This window comes from Scyliorhinus canicula, chromosome 26, assembly GCF_902713615.1.
Source record: "Scyliorhinus canicula chromosome 26, sScyCan1.1, whole genome shotgun sequence".
NCBI classification, from domain to species: domain Eukaryota; kingdom Metazoa; phylum Chordata; class Chondrichthyes; order Carcharhiniformes; family Scyliorhinidae; genus Scyliorhinus; species Scyliorhinus canicula.
Window position 1 is genome coordinate 24,128,996 of NC_052171.1, and position 17,241 is coordinate 24,146,236.

General features: G+C 47.0%; 1 protein-coding gene across 3 annotated transcripts in view; it reads right to left on the reverse strand.

Moving 5' to 3' along the window:
* dbnlb (drebrin-like b) overlaps positions 1–17,241 on the reverse strand; it is a 39,738-nt gene that overhangs the window by 19,964 nt on the left and 2,533 nt on the right. For all 3 annotated transcript variants that reach the window (XM_038785277.1, XM_038785276.1, XM_038785275.1), the window contains exons 2-8: positions 11,608–11,663; positions 7,739–7,851; positions 6,442–6,516; positions 5,782–5,928; positions 5,079–5,156; positions 4,331–4,482; positions 1,539–1,593 (exon numbers count right to left, since the gene is read on the reverse strand). In XM_038785277.1, the coding sequence (XP_038641205.1) occupies positions 1,539–1,593; positions 4,331–4,482; positions 5,079–5,156; positions 5,782–5,928; positions 6,442–6,516; positions 7,739–7,851; positions 11,608–11,663 (676 nt within the window). The remainder of the gene's footprint in view (positions 1–1,538; positions 1,594–4,330; positions 4,483–5,078; positions 5,157–5,781; positions 5,929–6,441; positions 6,517–7,738; positions 7,852–11,607; positions 11,664–17,241) is intronic.

The window sequence follows — 17,241 nt, forward strand, 5'->3', positions numbered from 1 at the left end:
GACCCCTTCCTCCCTGCCTGACTGGTACGTACTTATCAAGAACATGCAATAGCTGTTCCTTGAACAAGCTCCACATATCCAGTGTGCCCAACCCTTGCACCCTACTTCGCCAACCAACACATCCTAAGTCATGTCTAATTGCATCATAATTGCCCTTCCCCCAGCTATAACTCTTGCCCTGCGGGGTATACTTATCCCTTTCCATCACTAACGTAAAGGTCACCAAATTGTGGTCACTGTTTCCAAAGTGCTCACCTACCTCCAGATCTAACACCTGGCCTGGTTCATTACCCAAAACCAAATCCAATGTGGCCTCGCCTCTTGTTGGCCTGTCAACATATTGTGTCAGGAAACCCTCCTGCACACATTGTACAAAGAACAACCCATCTAATGTACTCGAACTATATCTTTTCCAGTCAATATTTGGAAAGTTAAAGTCTCCCATAACAACTACCCTGTTACTTTCGCTCTTTTCCAGAATCATCTTCGCCATCCTTTCCTCTACATCCCTAGAACTATTAGGTGGCCTATAGAAAACTCCCAACAGGGTGACCTCTCCTTTCCTGTTTCTAACCTCAGCCCATACTACCTCGGAAGAAGGGTCCCCATCTAGCATCCTTTCCGCCACCGTAATACTGTCCTTGACTAGCAGCGCCACACCTCCCCCTCTTTTGCCCACTTTGGACAATCTGTACAGAAATGTCATTCTATTTCCGCTGCGTTACCCAAAGAAGCCAATGAATGAAGACCGTGGCAGTGTTTGATGGGGAGTGTAGAGGCAGCTTTACTCTGCATCTAACCCCGTGCTGTACCTGTCCTGGGAGTGTTTGATGGGGACAGTGTAGAGGGAGCTTTACTCTGTATCTAACCCCGTGCTGTACCTGTCCTGGGAGTGTTTGATGGGGACAGTGTAGAGGGAGCTTTACTCTGTATCTAACCCCGTGCTGTACCTGTCCTGGGAGTGTTTGATGGGGAGTGTAGAGGCAGCTTTACTCTGTATCTAACCCCGTGCTGTACCTGTCCTGGGAGTGTTTGATGGGGACAGTGTAGGGGGAGCTTTACTCTGTATCTAACCCCGTGCTGTACCTGCCCTGGGAGTGTTTGATGGGGACAGTGTAGAGGGAGCTTTACTCTGTATCTAACTCCGTGCTGTACCTGTCCTGGGAGTGTTCGATAGGATAGTGTAGACAGAGAAACAGATTGGATGCAAAAAATAGGAAGTGTTTCATTATACATCACAACTATTAAACACCCCGGACGGGATCATCCGTCCCAGCAGCAGCCAATGGAGTTTCCCATTGTGGGCACCCCCACACCGTCAGGATAACCGTGGGCGAGTGCGCTGCCAGTGAAGCGGGGGAACTCGCCGACGGAGAGCCTAGCCCCACATATTTCCAACAAGGGGGGGGGGGGGGGGGGGGGGGGGGGGGGGGGCACCTTTCAATCAGCAATCAGAGTGCCCTGTACCCTCTGAGAGAGAGTCCTGAGGTTTCTATTCTCAGTGATACAGCCGTTCACCGCTGAATGGTTACACTCACCCAGCGTTGCTTCTCATGCTCTCTGCTCTGTGAATCTTGTTTTTTCTGGAACTGTCTGCAACAGCGGGTCATAAAAGCAGAGTGAATTAGAGGACGGCAGATTGAAAAAACATGAAGACGACTTAATCACTTGGAACTACACAGCTTTTCCATTGTTGTCAATTCTTATGGGAGCTGCAAACTGCATTAAATTTACTGACCATTTCCATCAGTTCGTACCCGGATTCCCGGAACCTGACTTCATGACAGCTCTTCCCCGGCTTCCATCTCCCATAACCTCTCCCACAAAACCCATGCATAACAACTTATTACATTCTGGTCCTCGAAACATGTCGCAGGAAGTGCTGCATTTCTGCTACTATCTCCCTTTCCATAGTATTCGGAGGTTGATGTAACCTCTGTTGTGAGAGGCAGATATTCGGAAATTGGGTCCAGAAATGGAACTGAAGATGTAGCAGGCACTTTAGGGGTTAAAATGAGTGAGAAAAACTGCAAGCACTGAGTCAGAGGGCTGCACCCATATCAGGCCTGAGTTGTATTGTCATGGGTGACTTACCCGTTGTCCTTCCGGAGGCCGGGGGGAGGGGGGGGGGGGGATCATGCTTTGAACAGATGAGGAGAATGATCTGAGAGGTGTCATAAAAAATACTGTCCCAGGGTTCGAAGGAATTTGGTTAACAGCAGAAAATTGTTTGGTAAATACAGGCTTCACCTTTACCTGACTTGGGAGTGTTTGACAGGGACTTGTGTGTTTAGGTTAAGAAACTACCTGTAATCTGTTATTGTTCAAATGGTTGAAATTTAAACACTTAAATATTATTTTCTTTGTTTCAGTAAAGTTTGTTTATAAAATAACCAAGCCCTATTTCTTTTATTCTCACTCCTGAAACAAATCGATCTTTCCACACAACTGTAAAAGCTTAAGTTATGGCTGTGGGACACTGGACGAACTGACAGAGAAATTTCAGCTAGCTGGGGGGGACGAGCTACGGTACCTGCAGCTCAAAAACTTCCTACGAAAGGAGACAAGGACGTACCCACAACCGCCACGACAGACACTACTGGAAGACCTACTGGACGCAAGTATCCTAGAGAAAGGGAACTGTAGTGACATGTATGGCCGACTGGTAGATAGGGACGACACCGTACTGGACGCAACAAGAAGGAAATGGGAGGACGACCTGGGGATGGAGATAGGGTGGGGACTCTGGAGCGAAGCACTGCATAGGGTCAACTCCACCTCCACGTGCGCAAGGCTCAGCCTGACGCAACTAAAAGTGGTACATAGAGCCCACTTAACGAGAAACCGTATGAGTAGGTTCTTCCCGGAGGTGGAGGACAGATGTGAGCGGTGCCAAAGAGGCCCGGCCAACCACGCCCACATATTCTGGTCTTGCCCCAGACTTGTGGAGTACTGGACAGCCTTCTTCGAGGCTATGTCCAAAGTGGTGGGGGTGAGGGTGGAGCCATGCCCGATAGTGGCGGTCTTCGGGGTTTCAGACCAGCCAGATCTATTCCTGGGGAGGAGGGCGGACGCCCTTGCCTTTGCCTCCCTGATCGCCCGCCGTAGAATCCTGTTTGGCTGGCGGTCAGCAGCACCGCCCAGAGCTGCAGACTGGCCGTCCGACCTCTCGGATTCTCTCCAAATGGAGAAAATCAAATTCGCCATCCGAGGGTCGGACGACGGCTTCCACAGAACGTGGGAGCCATTCATGCAATTGTTCCGGGACCTGTTTGTGGCCAACGTACAAGAGGAAGAATAGTCGGGGAAGGTAGCCGGCGGGGAGGGGGGGGGCTACGGGCTCGTTACGGGGGTTTGATGGCTAGCTAAGGCCCAAAACCAAACTAAATAAATGCCAATAAACATGTTGGGGAATGTAAAATATGTATGCCGGCAAAGAGGGGGAGGCCACAGTTATTACTACGAAGATGCTCACCTGTAAATATATATGTTAATTTTTGCGTGTTTTTTTTTCTCTCTCTAACAATTTGTAATTTGTTCAATATAAAACATGAAAACTGAATAAAAAACATTTATAAAAAAAAAAAGTTATGGTTGTGGTCCAATCTCTTAGCCACTGTTGAGAGCTTTCACATTGCTGTCTCTGTGCTTTTGGGATGTTACAAGAGGTGAGATTCCCTCAGATCCAGAATATCTTTTCCTATTAGCATTCTGACCTATGTTGAGATATTGTCATATCAAAGGGGAAAGTGCAAACAGGTTTCCACTCCCCAGAGTCGCCTAATCCAAGCTCAAACCGTGGACAAATTCCTCCATCTCAAGCCGAAACGTTTGTCATGCTTCAGTGCCGCACAGGGCCTGGTTAAGAGGGGCCCTTTGAAGTGATGCAGATTATGAAGAGAGTTTGATAATGTGGACAGAATGAGGGAAATCCAAAACTAGAGGGTCACCTTATATGTAAATCAGGAATAAATCAAGTCAGCAACTTGGGAGAAGTTCTTTGAGAGATTAGTGGGAATGTGGAATTTGTCAGCAGAGGGAGTGATTGAGGGAGAAGAGCATAGATGTATTTAAAGAGAAGCCAGGTGAACACGGCGATAAATCCAAGAGGGAGATGTCTCACGTGGAACATAAACGCCAGTTCTGGACCAGTTGAGCTGAATTCGACGGATATGGATTGAGGGGATGAAATAAAACTAGCATTTTAGGAGGAGACACATGTTGGGCCGAGTGATCTATCTCAAAGCAATCAATTGCGGCTCTCCTGAAGCCCCCGGCCCAGCTGCCCATACACAATTTCACTGACAGAAGCAAAGATGACAAGACTCACTTCTCTTGGTCGATCTGATTGGCTCTCTCCTTGAAGAGCTGCTCCCGCATCTCAGATTCTTTCTGTTCCCTCGTCTTCCTTTCCTGTTCCAGGCCCTCGTGCTCCAGAGTCCTCTTCTTTTTATCTTCTTCCCTTCGCTTCTCTTCATCTTTCTGGTGGGAGAGGGGCGAGTGATTATTGTTAGATTCAGTTGTTGAGGTAGGCAGCAGTCACAATCGATACACTGCACGGTTCCAGTGGCAACAGGGGTTTGAAGCTTCAAGTAGCAACCAAGCGGGCAAGCGTAAAAACTGCTTCAATGCTGCTGCCTTCAACCTCATCAGCACGCTGTGGGCGTCACTGGCACAGCCAGCATTTATCACCCAGCCTTTGTTGCCCTTAGAAAGTGCCGCTTTCTTGAATTGTACCGTGACTTGCACGGCTACCACAGCTGGAAGCTGAAGAGTTAACCCCAACGGTGTGGTTTCGGAGTCACACATGGCTCAGACCACCCAAGCGTCAAGGGTATCCTTCCCTAAAAGGTGAGCCAATTAGGATTTACAACAATCCAACAGTTTCATGGTCACTGTTACAGCCTTTTCCTTTCTGAATTTTTAAGCAAACACAGATTCTCCGACTGCTGTGGCGGGATTTCAATGCACAATCTCGGGATTATTCATGAGTCAGCCAGCTGGATCATCAAAAGCTTTGGTGCCCAAAGGTCACATTTTCAATATTAACCCTTTCCAGTGCAAAGCCCAACTCTTACCTCAGTCTGTGCCCAGAAACTCTCTTTGTTCACACTTCGGATTTCTGACATTGCATTCGTCTTCTTATAAACTGAGCCCTAAGGGAAGGGAATGAAAGGTAAGCAGCTATCTGTGGAATCCTCTATCACTGATCATCAGTTTTCATTTCAGTTTTACTGATCTCAAAAGAATGACCAGTTGGTAAAGTTGATTCACCAGCCCTAAATAAGGGAGAGTTCCCACCGTAATATCACTGATACCTGCTCAAGCCTCCACAACATGCCCTGTGGTTGTTACTGACAATGTTGAGGAAAGGTTTTCTGTGGAGGCCAAGTCACTGAATGTCAGAGGCCAAGTCACTGAATGTCAGAGGCCAAGTCACTGAATGTCAGAGGTAGATAGGTTCTTGATTAATAAAGGGATCAGGGGTGAGCATCCAGAACAATGATGGACACTCGCACTGTGTGTCTCTCACCAGCAACAAGGTTGGAGCAAACACCAGCTTCTTGCCCTCTTGCCCCTGCCTATTGCTCTTCCAGTGAATGGGACAAGGCGGCATTGCCTATGCTTAGCATTACATTAAACCTTGCAAAGAGATAGAAAAATCCATCGTGCCGCCAAGCTCCTGTTCCTCCTCTCCCCTTCCAAACAAATTCGACCATCACACGGGTTCATTCCACACGCCTCCTTTCCCCAGCCTCTCGAGCACGGAAATAGACTCACCACTGGTCCCTGCGGGTGTGTGTCCTGGAAGCGGGCACTCTCCTTATGAAAGTTGTAGTTGGCCCCTGAGGCCTTGGCCACTTTCTCGATGATCACCTCAGGTTCCACGTCCTCCTCTGCACGGGCATTGATGGTGACATGGGCGCCCTGGAGAGAAGCATGGATTTGACAGCAACTTGCATTAATCAAGCAAATCGCCCCAACCAAGTTCATAATTGGATCAAATTTAGCATCGAGACACACATAGGTGATCATAAGCGTGGCGAAAGAGGCAGGTTTTAAAGAGAGGTGCTGAAAATACCGCAGCTTAGTGGCCAGGCAGCTGAAGGAATTAGATGTGCAAGACATTGAGAAGCACACAGATTTAGCGCTCGAGAAGGTCATAAAGATGACGAGGCCATGGAGGGATTGGAACTCCGGTTGAGAATTTAAAATGGGACATGCTGGAATTGGGGCCAGTGTTCGCTAGCAAGCGCAGGGGAGGGACTTGGTGCGGTATGAGATGAGCAGCAGCTTTGGATTGGCTGACGTTTATGGGGGGGGGGGGGGGTTCAGGGCATCCCGTTGAGGTGGGGGCAAATCGAATAATAGGAACTGCAGTTAAACAGCAGGAACTGCCATACACGGCAGGATAAACACAAAAATCCTGACACGTCTTACCTTTAAAAAGTTGCCCACGCTGCTGACATGATTGGCACACAAGCCTTTCCTGGCATCCTTCACTCCTTCACCAGTCTGAAGAGAAAGGGTCAGTAAGCAGGGTTTTATCACTGTGATGTACAGTCTGACCATTGCTCATACATCTGAAACAATTGCATCTTTATACAACCCTGTCTCATCTGTCCCTCAGACACTGAGCAGACGTGGATTTAGGGAGCATGGTCCCTATGGAGACCAGGCGAAACCAATAACCTATGTCTATGTAGCGGGTAAATGGAGTTGAAATAAACCATGATTGAATGGTGGAGTGGACTCGATGGGCCGAATGGCCTTACTTCCGCTCCTATGTCTAATAAGACAAGGAAGGGAATTAAAACAGATCCTTGCAAGTTACGTTTGGTGAAGTGTTCAAATTGGACGCAATGTATCATTTTAGCTTCTTTACTTCCCAATTAAGGGGTAATTTAGCATGGCCAATCCACCTACCCTGCAGATCTTTGGGTTATGGGCGGTGAGACCCACGCAGACACTGAGAGCGGACACAATAAACCGAATCAAGAGATGCTATTTTCTCAACTGTACACCAAAGACAGACCAGGGACACCAGGTACCAGAAATAGCAGCAGGGACAGTATGCAAAGCCAGCATCTCCCAGTGTTAGCACGGTTTCACAGGTCGGTGACCATGCAGTTGTTTTCAGAAGACAGGGCAAAGAAAGAATACTCTCATTCAGCCCTGCAAAACAAACTGTTCAGTCAATTAGAAGTAAAGACTGCCCTGCTGCCTCACAGCGCCGAGGTCTCAGGTTCGATCCCAGCTCTGGGTCACTGTCTGTGTGGAGTTAGCACATTCTCCCCGTGTTTGCGTTGGTTTCGCCCCCACAACCCAAATATGTGCAGGTTAGGAGGATTGCCCGTGCTAAATTGCCCCTTAATTGGAAAAAAATGAATTGGGTACTCTAAATTTATTTTTAAAAAAGAAATAAAGACTGCCGAAGTTTTGGATCGGCACAGCAGTCAGCACTGCCGCCTCACAGCACCTGGGTTCAATTCCGGCCTCGGGGCGACTGTCTGTGTCGAGTCTGCACCGTCTCCCGGGATTTACGTGGGCTTCCTCCGGGTGCTCTGGTTTCCTCCCACAGTCCAAACATGTGCAGGTTAGGTGGGGTCACGGGGATGGAGCGGGGGGGGGGGGGGGGGGGGGGGGGGGCTGGGGCAGGGAGGAGCAATGCAGATTCGATGGGCTGAATGGCCTCCTGAACTGTAGAGATTCTATGACATTGCATTCTGTGACTTACCCAGTTAATCAGGACAAACTTGGGCAATCCTGAGTTCGGGTCTTTCACTCGACAGAAGGCATACATCACCTTCCCACTGCTGAGCTCTTCCACCAACTCTTCAAGGCCTCCATCTGAAACGGACAAAAGAACGGACAATGGAACGGACAGCACATGTCCTGTCTTCACACAGTCCACTTCCTACAATGTACTTGCGTTTATTAAGGATGGCACACTGTTGGTGAGGAAGGCCACGGAATGTGGGAGGTTGATGGAATTGGGGGAGGCGCCAAGGCCGCATTGCTTCCCTGTTGAACTTTAGAAGCAGTTTTTGGCAGAGTTGGCACCTCAACTTTGGAGTATGTTTAACTAATTGTTGGCAGAGGGGGGACTGCCGGCTACACTAGCACAGGCAACTATCTTGTTAGTCCCAAGAAGGATAAGAATCCGACAGAGTCCTACAAGCCCATCTCGCTATTGAATACGGATATGAAGGTATTGGCCAAGCTATTGGCAAGGCAGATGGAAGGGTGTGCCAGATGTGGTCTCGGAGGATCAGACCGGTTTCTTAAGGCGCACAGTTGCCCAGTAATATCAGGATTACGGAATGTGGTTATGACCCCATCGCAGAGGAGAGTATCAGAGGTGATCATATCAATGGATGTTGAGAAGGCCTTTGATGAATTGAAAAATGAAAATGAAAATCGCTTATTGTCACGAGTAGGCTTCAATGAAGTTACTGTGAAAAGCCCCTAGTCGCCACATTCCGGCGTCTGTCCGGGGAGGCTGGTACGGGAATCGAACCGTGCTGCTGGCCTGCTTTAAAAGCCAGCGATTTAGCCCAGTGAGCTAAACCAGCCCCTTGTGTGCGCACCCAGGGGCCTGTCATCCCCTGGAAGACCCCCATGCATGCCAGTCCATCTGGTCCCCGTTTGTGGCAGCCAGTACTGAACGGCACTCGCCTATGATCAGGTTGAGTGGCAGTATTGATTGAGATTCTGAGGGGGTTTGGCCCGATGTTGGTTGCATGCTTCGGTTATTATATGGAACCCCATGGCAAGTGTGAGGATGAATGTGATAAATTCAGAGTATTTTCGGCTGCACAGGGGAACAAGGCAGGGATGCCGCTGTTTACACTGGCTGTTGAGCCTTTGGCGATTGTGCTTCAAGCTTTAAACGAGTGGCAGGGGATTGTGAAGGTGGGTAGAGAGCATTGGGTGTCGTTGTACGCCGTTGCAAAGCCACAGGAGAGTATGGGGAGAATTTGTGGAATGCTGGGGAAATTTGGGACATTTTCTGGTATAGGTTGAATGTGGGAAAAAGCAAGGTTTTCCAGGTGAATGCCCAGGGGAGAAGTGTAAATCTTGGTGCCTTGCCATTCAAGGTGGGCAGGGTACGGTTTTGCTATTTGGGTATTAAATGGCTCATGACTAGGCAACAATGCATAAATAGAATCTGACTGTTGGTAGAGGGGGTCAAAGGGGTTTGAAGAGGTGGGGTGCCCTCCCGCCATCGCTGGAGGGGAGGCTACAGACCGTGAAAATGAATGTGTTCCCAAGATTTTTATTTATCTTTCAATCTCTTCCAATTTTTATTAGTAAAGCACTGAACTCTATTTTGCTTTCGTTGCCAAATTCAAGTGTTGAATAATTCAAATTTTATAGTTCAAAAATGTTTGCTCGTCAGTAGACTGCGGATAATGTTCCTGCCAAGGATTTTTTCTGGAGGGTGGAGAAATTGATTTTTGAATTTTTGTGGGCAAGCAGAAGCCAATGATTTGCAGCGCCTTTTTGCAGAGAGGGAGGGCGGCGCCCCCACATCTGTTGTTATTATTGGGTGGCAAATGCTGAGATTATGTGACGATGTTGGGGGCCAGAACGTATGCAGGTGGAGGACGCCTCTTGCAGGGGGATGAGTTTGCGAGCCCTGGCAATGGCTGCGCTCCCGTTTTCTCCGGGGAGGTATACTAGCAGCCCCGCGGTGTCATCGATCAAAATTTGGAACCAGTTGAGGAGGCATTTTAAGCTAGGACGTTTGTCAGTATTGGCGCCCATATGTGGGAACCGTATGTTTATACCTGGAGGGATGGATGCAATGTATCTGTGGTGAAAGTATAGGGCAGGGAAAGACCTGCTCGTTGTGGGTAAGTATAATATAATAAAATTTATTATTGTCACAAGTAGGCTTACGTTAACACTGCAATGAAGTTACTGTGAAAATCCCCAAGTCGCCACACTCCGTCGCCTGTTCGGGTACATTGGGAGAATTCAGAACGTCCAAATTTCCAAACAGCATGTCTTTCGGCACTTGTGGGAGAAAACCTTGTAGGATTGGAGGCATTGGGGGAGAAGTTGGAGTTGCCAAGGGAGAAGCAACTTTAGATACTTGCTGGTGTAAGACTTTGCACGGAAGGAGTTAGCCGCATCTCCTGTTTTGGAAGGGATTAAGTGGACGTGGGAGGAAGAGCTGGGATGGGGGGCTTGGAGTGAAATAATGCATCAAGTCAACGAGACCTCTACTTGTGAGAGGACAAGCCTTATTCAATGCAAGGTGATGCACAGGATCCGTATGTCACTGACCCGGGTGAGGGTTATTTTCTGGGAGTGGAGGATGGTATGTGAAAGGTGTGGGAGGGGGCTGGCAAACCCGGCTCATATGCTCTGGGGGAGGGAGGAGTGCAGAAAGCTGGAGAATATCTGGGAGGCGGTTTTTGAGACATTGTCGGGGATAGTGGGGGTTAGGATGATGCCGTGCCATTTGGTAGCAATGTTTGGGGTGTCGGAATTGCTAGGGCTGGAATAACTTCACAGTAACTTCATTGCAGTACTGATGTAAGTCTACTTGTGACACTAATAAAGATTTTTAAAAAAATTTAGAGTGCCCAATCAGTTTTGTTTTCCAATTAAGGGGCAATTTAGCGTGGCCAATCCACCTACCTGGCACAAATTTGGGTTGTGGGGGGCAGCACGGTGGCGCAGTGGGTTAGCCCTGATGTTTCAAGGCGCCGAGGTCCCAGGTTCGATCCCGGCTCTGGGTCACTGTCCGTGTGGAGTTTAAACATTCTCCCCGTGTTTGTGTGGGTTTCGCTCCCACAACCCAAAGATGTGCAGGCTAGGTGGATTGGCCACGCTAAATTGCCCCTTAATTGGAAAACAAATGAATTGGGTACTCTAAATTTTTTTATTTTTTTAAAAATAAAATCTTTGGGTTGTGGGGGAAGAGGCCCACACAGACACGGGGAGAATGTGCAAACTCCACACGGAGCGACACCGGGACTGAACTCAGGTCCTCAGCGCTGTAGCCAGCAGTGCTAACCACTGCCGCACAGTGCCACCCCCCCACAATAAAGATTATTATTATATGAGGACGTGTGCCGATGTTGTGGCCTTCGCCTCTCTGATTGCCTGCTGACGGATGTTACTGAGCTGGAGGTCACAGTGACGCCAGGGGTTGTGATGTGGTTGGGGAGTCTGTACGAATTCTTGAGGTTGAAAAAGATTACGTTTGCCCTTTATAGGTCAGTTTTACTCACTGTGGAGGCCGCTTCTGTCCATGTTTGAAGGCCTGTACGTCACCAGTGAGGGAGGGAGGGTTTGGGGGATTTAAGGGGGAGAATTTGACAAACTGTGTGTGACATGTTTATTTTGTGGTGTTATTTGTTGTCTATTTGAAATAAAATTTATTTTAAAAGAATGTTCACTGCAATCGATGCCCAGTAGGTAGATCAATTCATTGTAAAAATATAATGACAAATCTACAACAGCTTCATTCATTTCACCTCGGGTCAATGCAATTAATGTCACTTATTACTGGAGAAACGTCAGGACCAAATTAAATTGCTAGCCAGCCCGAGCTGGTAACAGATGGCACTGAGATAGTGTGACGCTCACCTCCAGTTCCTGCCAACCGTAGGTCATTGCTGTTCCCCTCATATGTAAAAAGTGCCCTAAAACAGAAAACAAAACATTTAGGTTTCCTCTGGCCATCGTACAAAGTCTGCAGCTCTCAACAGGAGATAAAAGGAAGAGAGAAAAGCCAAATGCAGCCATGGTCTGTCGTTGGAAGCACAGAGTCGTCCCACAGATAAGAGACAATGTAACTCACCTCATTCACTGTTAATGGAGGTCAAACCAGAATCACGTACGCTTAAACTCTTCACTAGCTGGGAGGTTTCTGCCTCATCCCAAGGATGGCACCTCCGACAACGTAGCACTCCCTCAATATTGTACTGGGATTGACAGTGTCAATTTTGCGCGCTTCTCTGGAGTTAAACAATGGTTTCAGGACTCGGGAATAGTGAGACGAATGGACTTCACTGATATCAGGCCACAACCTGTGACGGTCACTCTGAAAGGGAGAGTTACATCAGACAGAATTGGAGTATTAAGATTATTCATTTGTGCACTGACTGTTCCTCTGACTCGGAACTTCACTGCCCAGTGAAGCAGTTGAGGCTCCTTCATTACATGTTTTTAAGGTAAAGATAGATAGTTTTTTGAAGAATAAAGGGATTAAGGGTTATGGCGTTCGGGCCGGAAAGTGGAGCTGAGTCCACAAAAGATCAGCCATGATCTCATTGAATGGCGGAGCAGGCTCAAGGGGCCAGATGGCCTACTCCTGCTCCTAGTTCTTATGGAGACCGATTGTTTATCTAACGGAGGCGGAAAATGACGAAGGTTGGTCAGTGGTCAAAAGGAAATTGCTCAGTAGTTGAAAAGGAAAATAATTGCAGGTCTCTGGGGAAAGAGCAGGAGAGTGGATTAATGGCATGGACCAAAGGGCCTCCTGGGCTGCATCAAACCATCTGAGTTAAAGCTACTGCTCAAGTATCTTTACGCTACTGTTTCCAGGAGAGAGGAGGCGGGAATCTCTTGTTTAAATGGTGTTACATTAACAGTGTCTGTGATATTTTGTGATATGCAGCAACAAGGGTGGTGAACACGATCGTGGTGGTCAAGCTGCAAGACCACTGGGTGTTAAACTGCTCGGCATGAACCAAGAGACAGACCTGCTGCTGCCGTGCACGTATGAACGCATGTCTACAATTAATCTGCAGTTGCAGGGTCAGGTCTCCGCTTCCTCCCATACGAGATTGCTCAGCTTCTGTTTGGCTGGTTTCCTGTTTCTGGCACACAGCAAGGTTATTTGCTGTGTCCGACTTCCTCTCTCCCCAAACCACACTGGGTTGAATTCAGCTTGTGAGCTACACTCTTTACACTGTCCTCACCCCACAGCCGTGCAAAAATTTGTCTTCTCAATGAATTTGACAATTCTGGTTTTCAAAGTTCTGAGACCACGTTAACTGATTTAGGGGCTGGGTTAGCACAGTGGGCTAAACAGTTGGCTTGTACTGCAGAACAAGGCTAGCAGCGCGGGTTCAATTCCCGTATAAGCCTCCCCGAACATGCGCCGGAATGTGGTGACTAGCGACTTTTCACAGTAACTTCATTGAAGCCTACTTGTGACAATAAGCGATCATTATTATGTTTTGCGTTCACTGAAAATTATCAGTACCCCTCAGGACCTTTTGTCTGTTATCTGCATCTTCTGGTTATTGAACCTTGGATAGAGAGAAACGATTTCTCCTCGCATATCGCCCTATCAAAACCTCTCACAATTTCAAACACTTCTAATCAACCTTTATTCAAATTAACCCAGGGAAGTCAGGCCAGCTAAGATGAGTCACAATATAATCAATCCTTTTGAGGAGGATTTGGGGAGCCAATATCATTAACTACTGTCTCCGGGGATCAGCACGCCCAGTCATCACCTCCCCCTCTCTCCCCCGCTGCCCCCAATATCGCTGGTGTCAGGATCATGGATTCGATAATAAGGCCATGTGCCAACCTATAATTAACACAATAAAGGCCTTTTAAATTAGGCAATGGTAAATTTAAAACTCATGTCACGGTGAGATAAATGTTTGTAACAATCTCCCAGGTGGGAAGATAAGGCCTTGGTCAAAAACAGTTAGATATTACATGATGGTTTGTGAAGCAATAAAAGGGTAGAATTTATATGTATTTAGGATATTATACTTTAAATGTAGAAAGTGGACACGTATTCATGTATATCCGTTTTTCTTCCGAAACCTTAACACATATAAGGTTTATAAGCCTCATATAAGCGGGCAGCTCCAGCTTATAGCTCTTCAATGGGTGTTAAACCTTGGCTGTCACTAAAGCCTTTCAAGCTTTCTTCACACAAAGGAAATATAAGAAAAAGCTCCAAAGTAACTTTCAAATGAACTTGAAAAGCTTAATTAATAATATTAATAATCACTTATTGTCACAAGTAGGCTTCAATGAAGTTACTGCGAAAAGCCCCTAATCGCCACATTCCGGCGCCTGTTATGGTGATATTGTGTCTCATCTATTCAGGAGACATTCTTGGATCTTGCCTCAGCAAATCAGAAAAACAGACTTTGAAAATCTATTCTTCTTCTAAAAGTTTTGAACATCACTTCTTTAAAATAATAGAAACAATGGAGGTAAACAGTAAAGATATTCAGGATATATTTAAGAACACAAAGATAATTGGCTCACAGCACAGAAAATAAACTATGTTCGCTATTAAATCATAGGGGCACAGTGGTTAGCACTGCTGCCTCACAGCTCCAGGGTCCCGGGTTCAATTCCTGGCTTGGGTCTGTCTGTGTGGTGTCTGCGCCTTCTCCCCGTGTCTGCGTGGGTTTCCTCCGGGTGCTCCGGTTTCCTCCCACAATCCAAAGATGCGCAGGTTAGGTGGATTGGCCTTGATAAAATGTCCGGTGTCCAAAAAAGGTTGGGTAGGGTTACTGGGAGAGGGTGGTGGTGTGGGCTTGGCTGGGGTGCTCTTTCCAAGGGCCAGTGCTGACTCGAAGGGCCAAATGGCCTCCTTCTGCACTGTAAATTCTATGATTCTGTGAACAAGTGATTCTCCACAACAGACCTGAACAGTTTAAGGACCTGTCTGTTCTGGACTCTACACACTTGACAAAATAGTTTCTCTATCTGTGTTATCACATTAATTTAGTTTTTTCAAAGCACAATTAGACAATATCAGTTTGAAAAAAACCACAGCAGTTCTGGTCATCATGTTACACACAGTAAGATCCCACACACAACAAGAGCACTGACAAGGTTCCAACAATTCAATAACCGTCTTTCAAAAGGCACTTTGTTGGATGTGAAGCACTCTGAGGTGCTGAGATTGACAAAGATACCAGACAAATGCAAAATTTCTTCCTCCTTTAACCGTAACCCAGGGTAACTTAAGGGAAAAGAAGTTTAGCTGAGATAACCTGTTCTCCTAACCTGCTATCGTCATGGTGAATCTGTGCAGCATGCCGGCAAAGGCCAATTCTTCCGCCCTAAGTTGCAGTGCTTAGCACTCAAAGCCAAGGCCAGTGGGAAGGTTGAATCACAGCTCTGTGATTTTGTAGGAATTGACATAAACCGAGGGAAATATTGAAATGTTGCACTCTGGCTCACAAGATAGCTGGGGAAGGGTTGGGTGTCGGCAGTGAGTACGGCGGGAGCTAAACTCTGAGACACAACATACTACTTTGTAACATAATGCACTGAAGAGCTGCTGCTGTCTGGAACAGACAGAACCAGTAGGCCCACTTTTCTTGGCAGTGGGAATGAGAGGCCAAGGGCAACAAGTTCCCTTGTGATTTGACAAGTGATGATAGAGAGGGAGGAGGGTAAAGGAATTTACAGACTCGAGTTCTGGAATTGACTTCATGCTGCCTGGGTCAGGTCCCAAATGGATTGAAAATTAGGATTGGGCAAACCAATGACGGTCGGTGCAGGTTTGATGGGCCGAATGGCCTCCTTCTGTTCTGTAGGGATTCTATCATTCACTGACTGACTTTCTTGGTGTAGGATGCGAGAATTAATAAGAACATGCTTTAAATTGTGGAGACATAACAGCGATGTGAAAGCGGCAATTAGACAGTGAAAAGCAAACAGATTCAGCCGTCAATCTGACCAATTTGCGATGACTAACTCTGACAAACAGAACTCAAACGCCTTTGAATAAAGCTCCCAGCGAAGGTGGATATCTGGAATATGATCAGAAAACATGGAGAGGCTCATCCAAAGTGAGAAGAGACTCTTGCCTATTTCCATAAGACCGAGACTGTGTCATTAACACATCGCAGGCGAGTTCAGGGCCGTGTTGAGAATAAACACGGGCAAATCGGTTGACTTTCCAATTCCCTGCTCAGGATGTGCACAGACGCATTTCTGGGGCCCAAGCAGCTGCGTGTGGTTGTGAATGGAGGTTAACCATCATATGAACAGATCGTTTTGTGAACTTGTTCTGGCCTACATGTTTCCTTTGTGCAAGCTGATTGAGAAATTCTTGTTAATCGCTAGACATATTTTCAAATTGTATTACAAGTTTAGCCTGTGAATGTTTGGATAGATTTTAATACTCTTAAAACATGAATTGAAGCAACAGGCTAATTTGCCAAAGTTCACAGAAAGAAACTTTACAAAAACCTGAAGCTTTATTCTTTAGAAAGAAGGCTGACCTGATTAAGGTATTTAAATCAGGAAATGCTTTGAGAGTGGATGCAAAGCAATTTTTGCCTCATGTTGGGAAGAGAGAAACCATCATTATAGATGGTCATTAAGAAATCCGACAGGGAATTCAGTTTTTAATCCAGGGAGTGGTAGAACTTGCTCCCACAGGGTGCAGTTGGGACCAACAGAATAGATGCAATTTAGGGGAGGCTGGATAGACAGGTGACAGAGGAAGGAGCGATGCAGTTTAACCATGTCAGGGCTTGCATGGGCCACACCCGTTAGAATTTACAGCACAGAAGCAGGCTGACGTCATCAGCAAAATAGCAAACTTATTTGGAGGATGTTCTTAATGTCCAAAGAAAATGTTCCGAGGCAGCTCAGAGACAGATGGAGCAGTGAAGAAGTGTTTAGTAGTTGCGCGGTCAAGTATTGCTCAAGCAGAGAAGATCAGAAGATGTTGCAGAGATAGGGTGAAGCAGGATCATGTTCTAGAAAAGGGCAAAAACAAACACAATCTAATCTACTGCATTGTGCAAATACTGCAGTTCCTGATTTATTACCCTTCCTGGTTCTCTAACAGCTCATCTTCCTTATTTCACACAGCACTCATCCTTATTCAGCGAACGGCCTGATTTTTTATATATAAACACCTCACTTTCAGTTTCCCCATTCCTCCGACAGTCACATTCCTCCCCCCCCCCCCCCCCCCCAACCCCCCGCTATTCTTGTGTTGGAACATTCTCGACCCCGATCACCCTGGTAAAGTTGGACACAGCCCATTGATTTTCGTCCCCTACCCTAACGAGAGCCCCATGTTATTTCAATGCCCAGGCACCCTCCCCTCCACCATCAATAACCCTAGATTACAGATCTTTTACATTGACAGCACAGGAGGCCAGTCAACCCATCGCAACTCCACCAACCAAGGAACTATCAATGCAGCCCACCCCCCAGCCCTGTCAGCTACAGCACTTCCAACTGTTTTAAATGCAATGAGGGTGTTGCTCT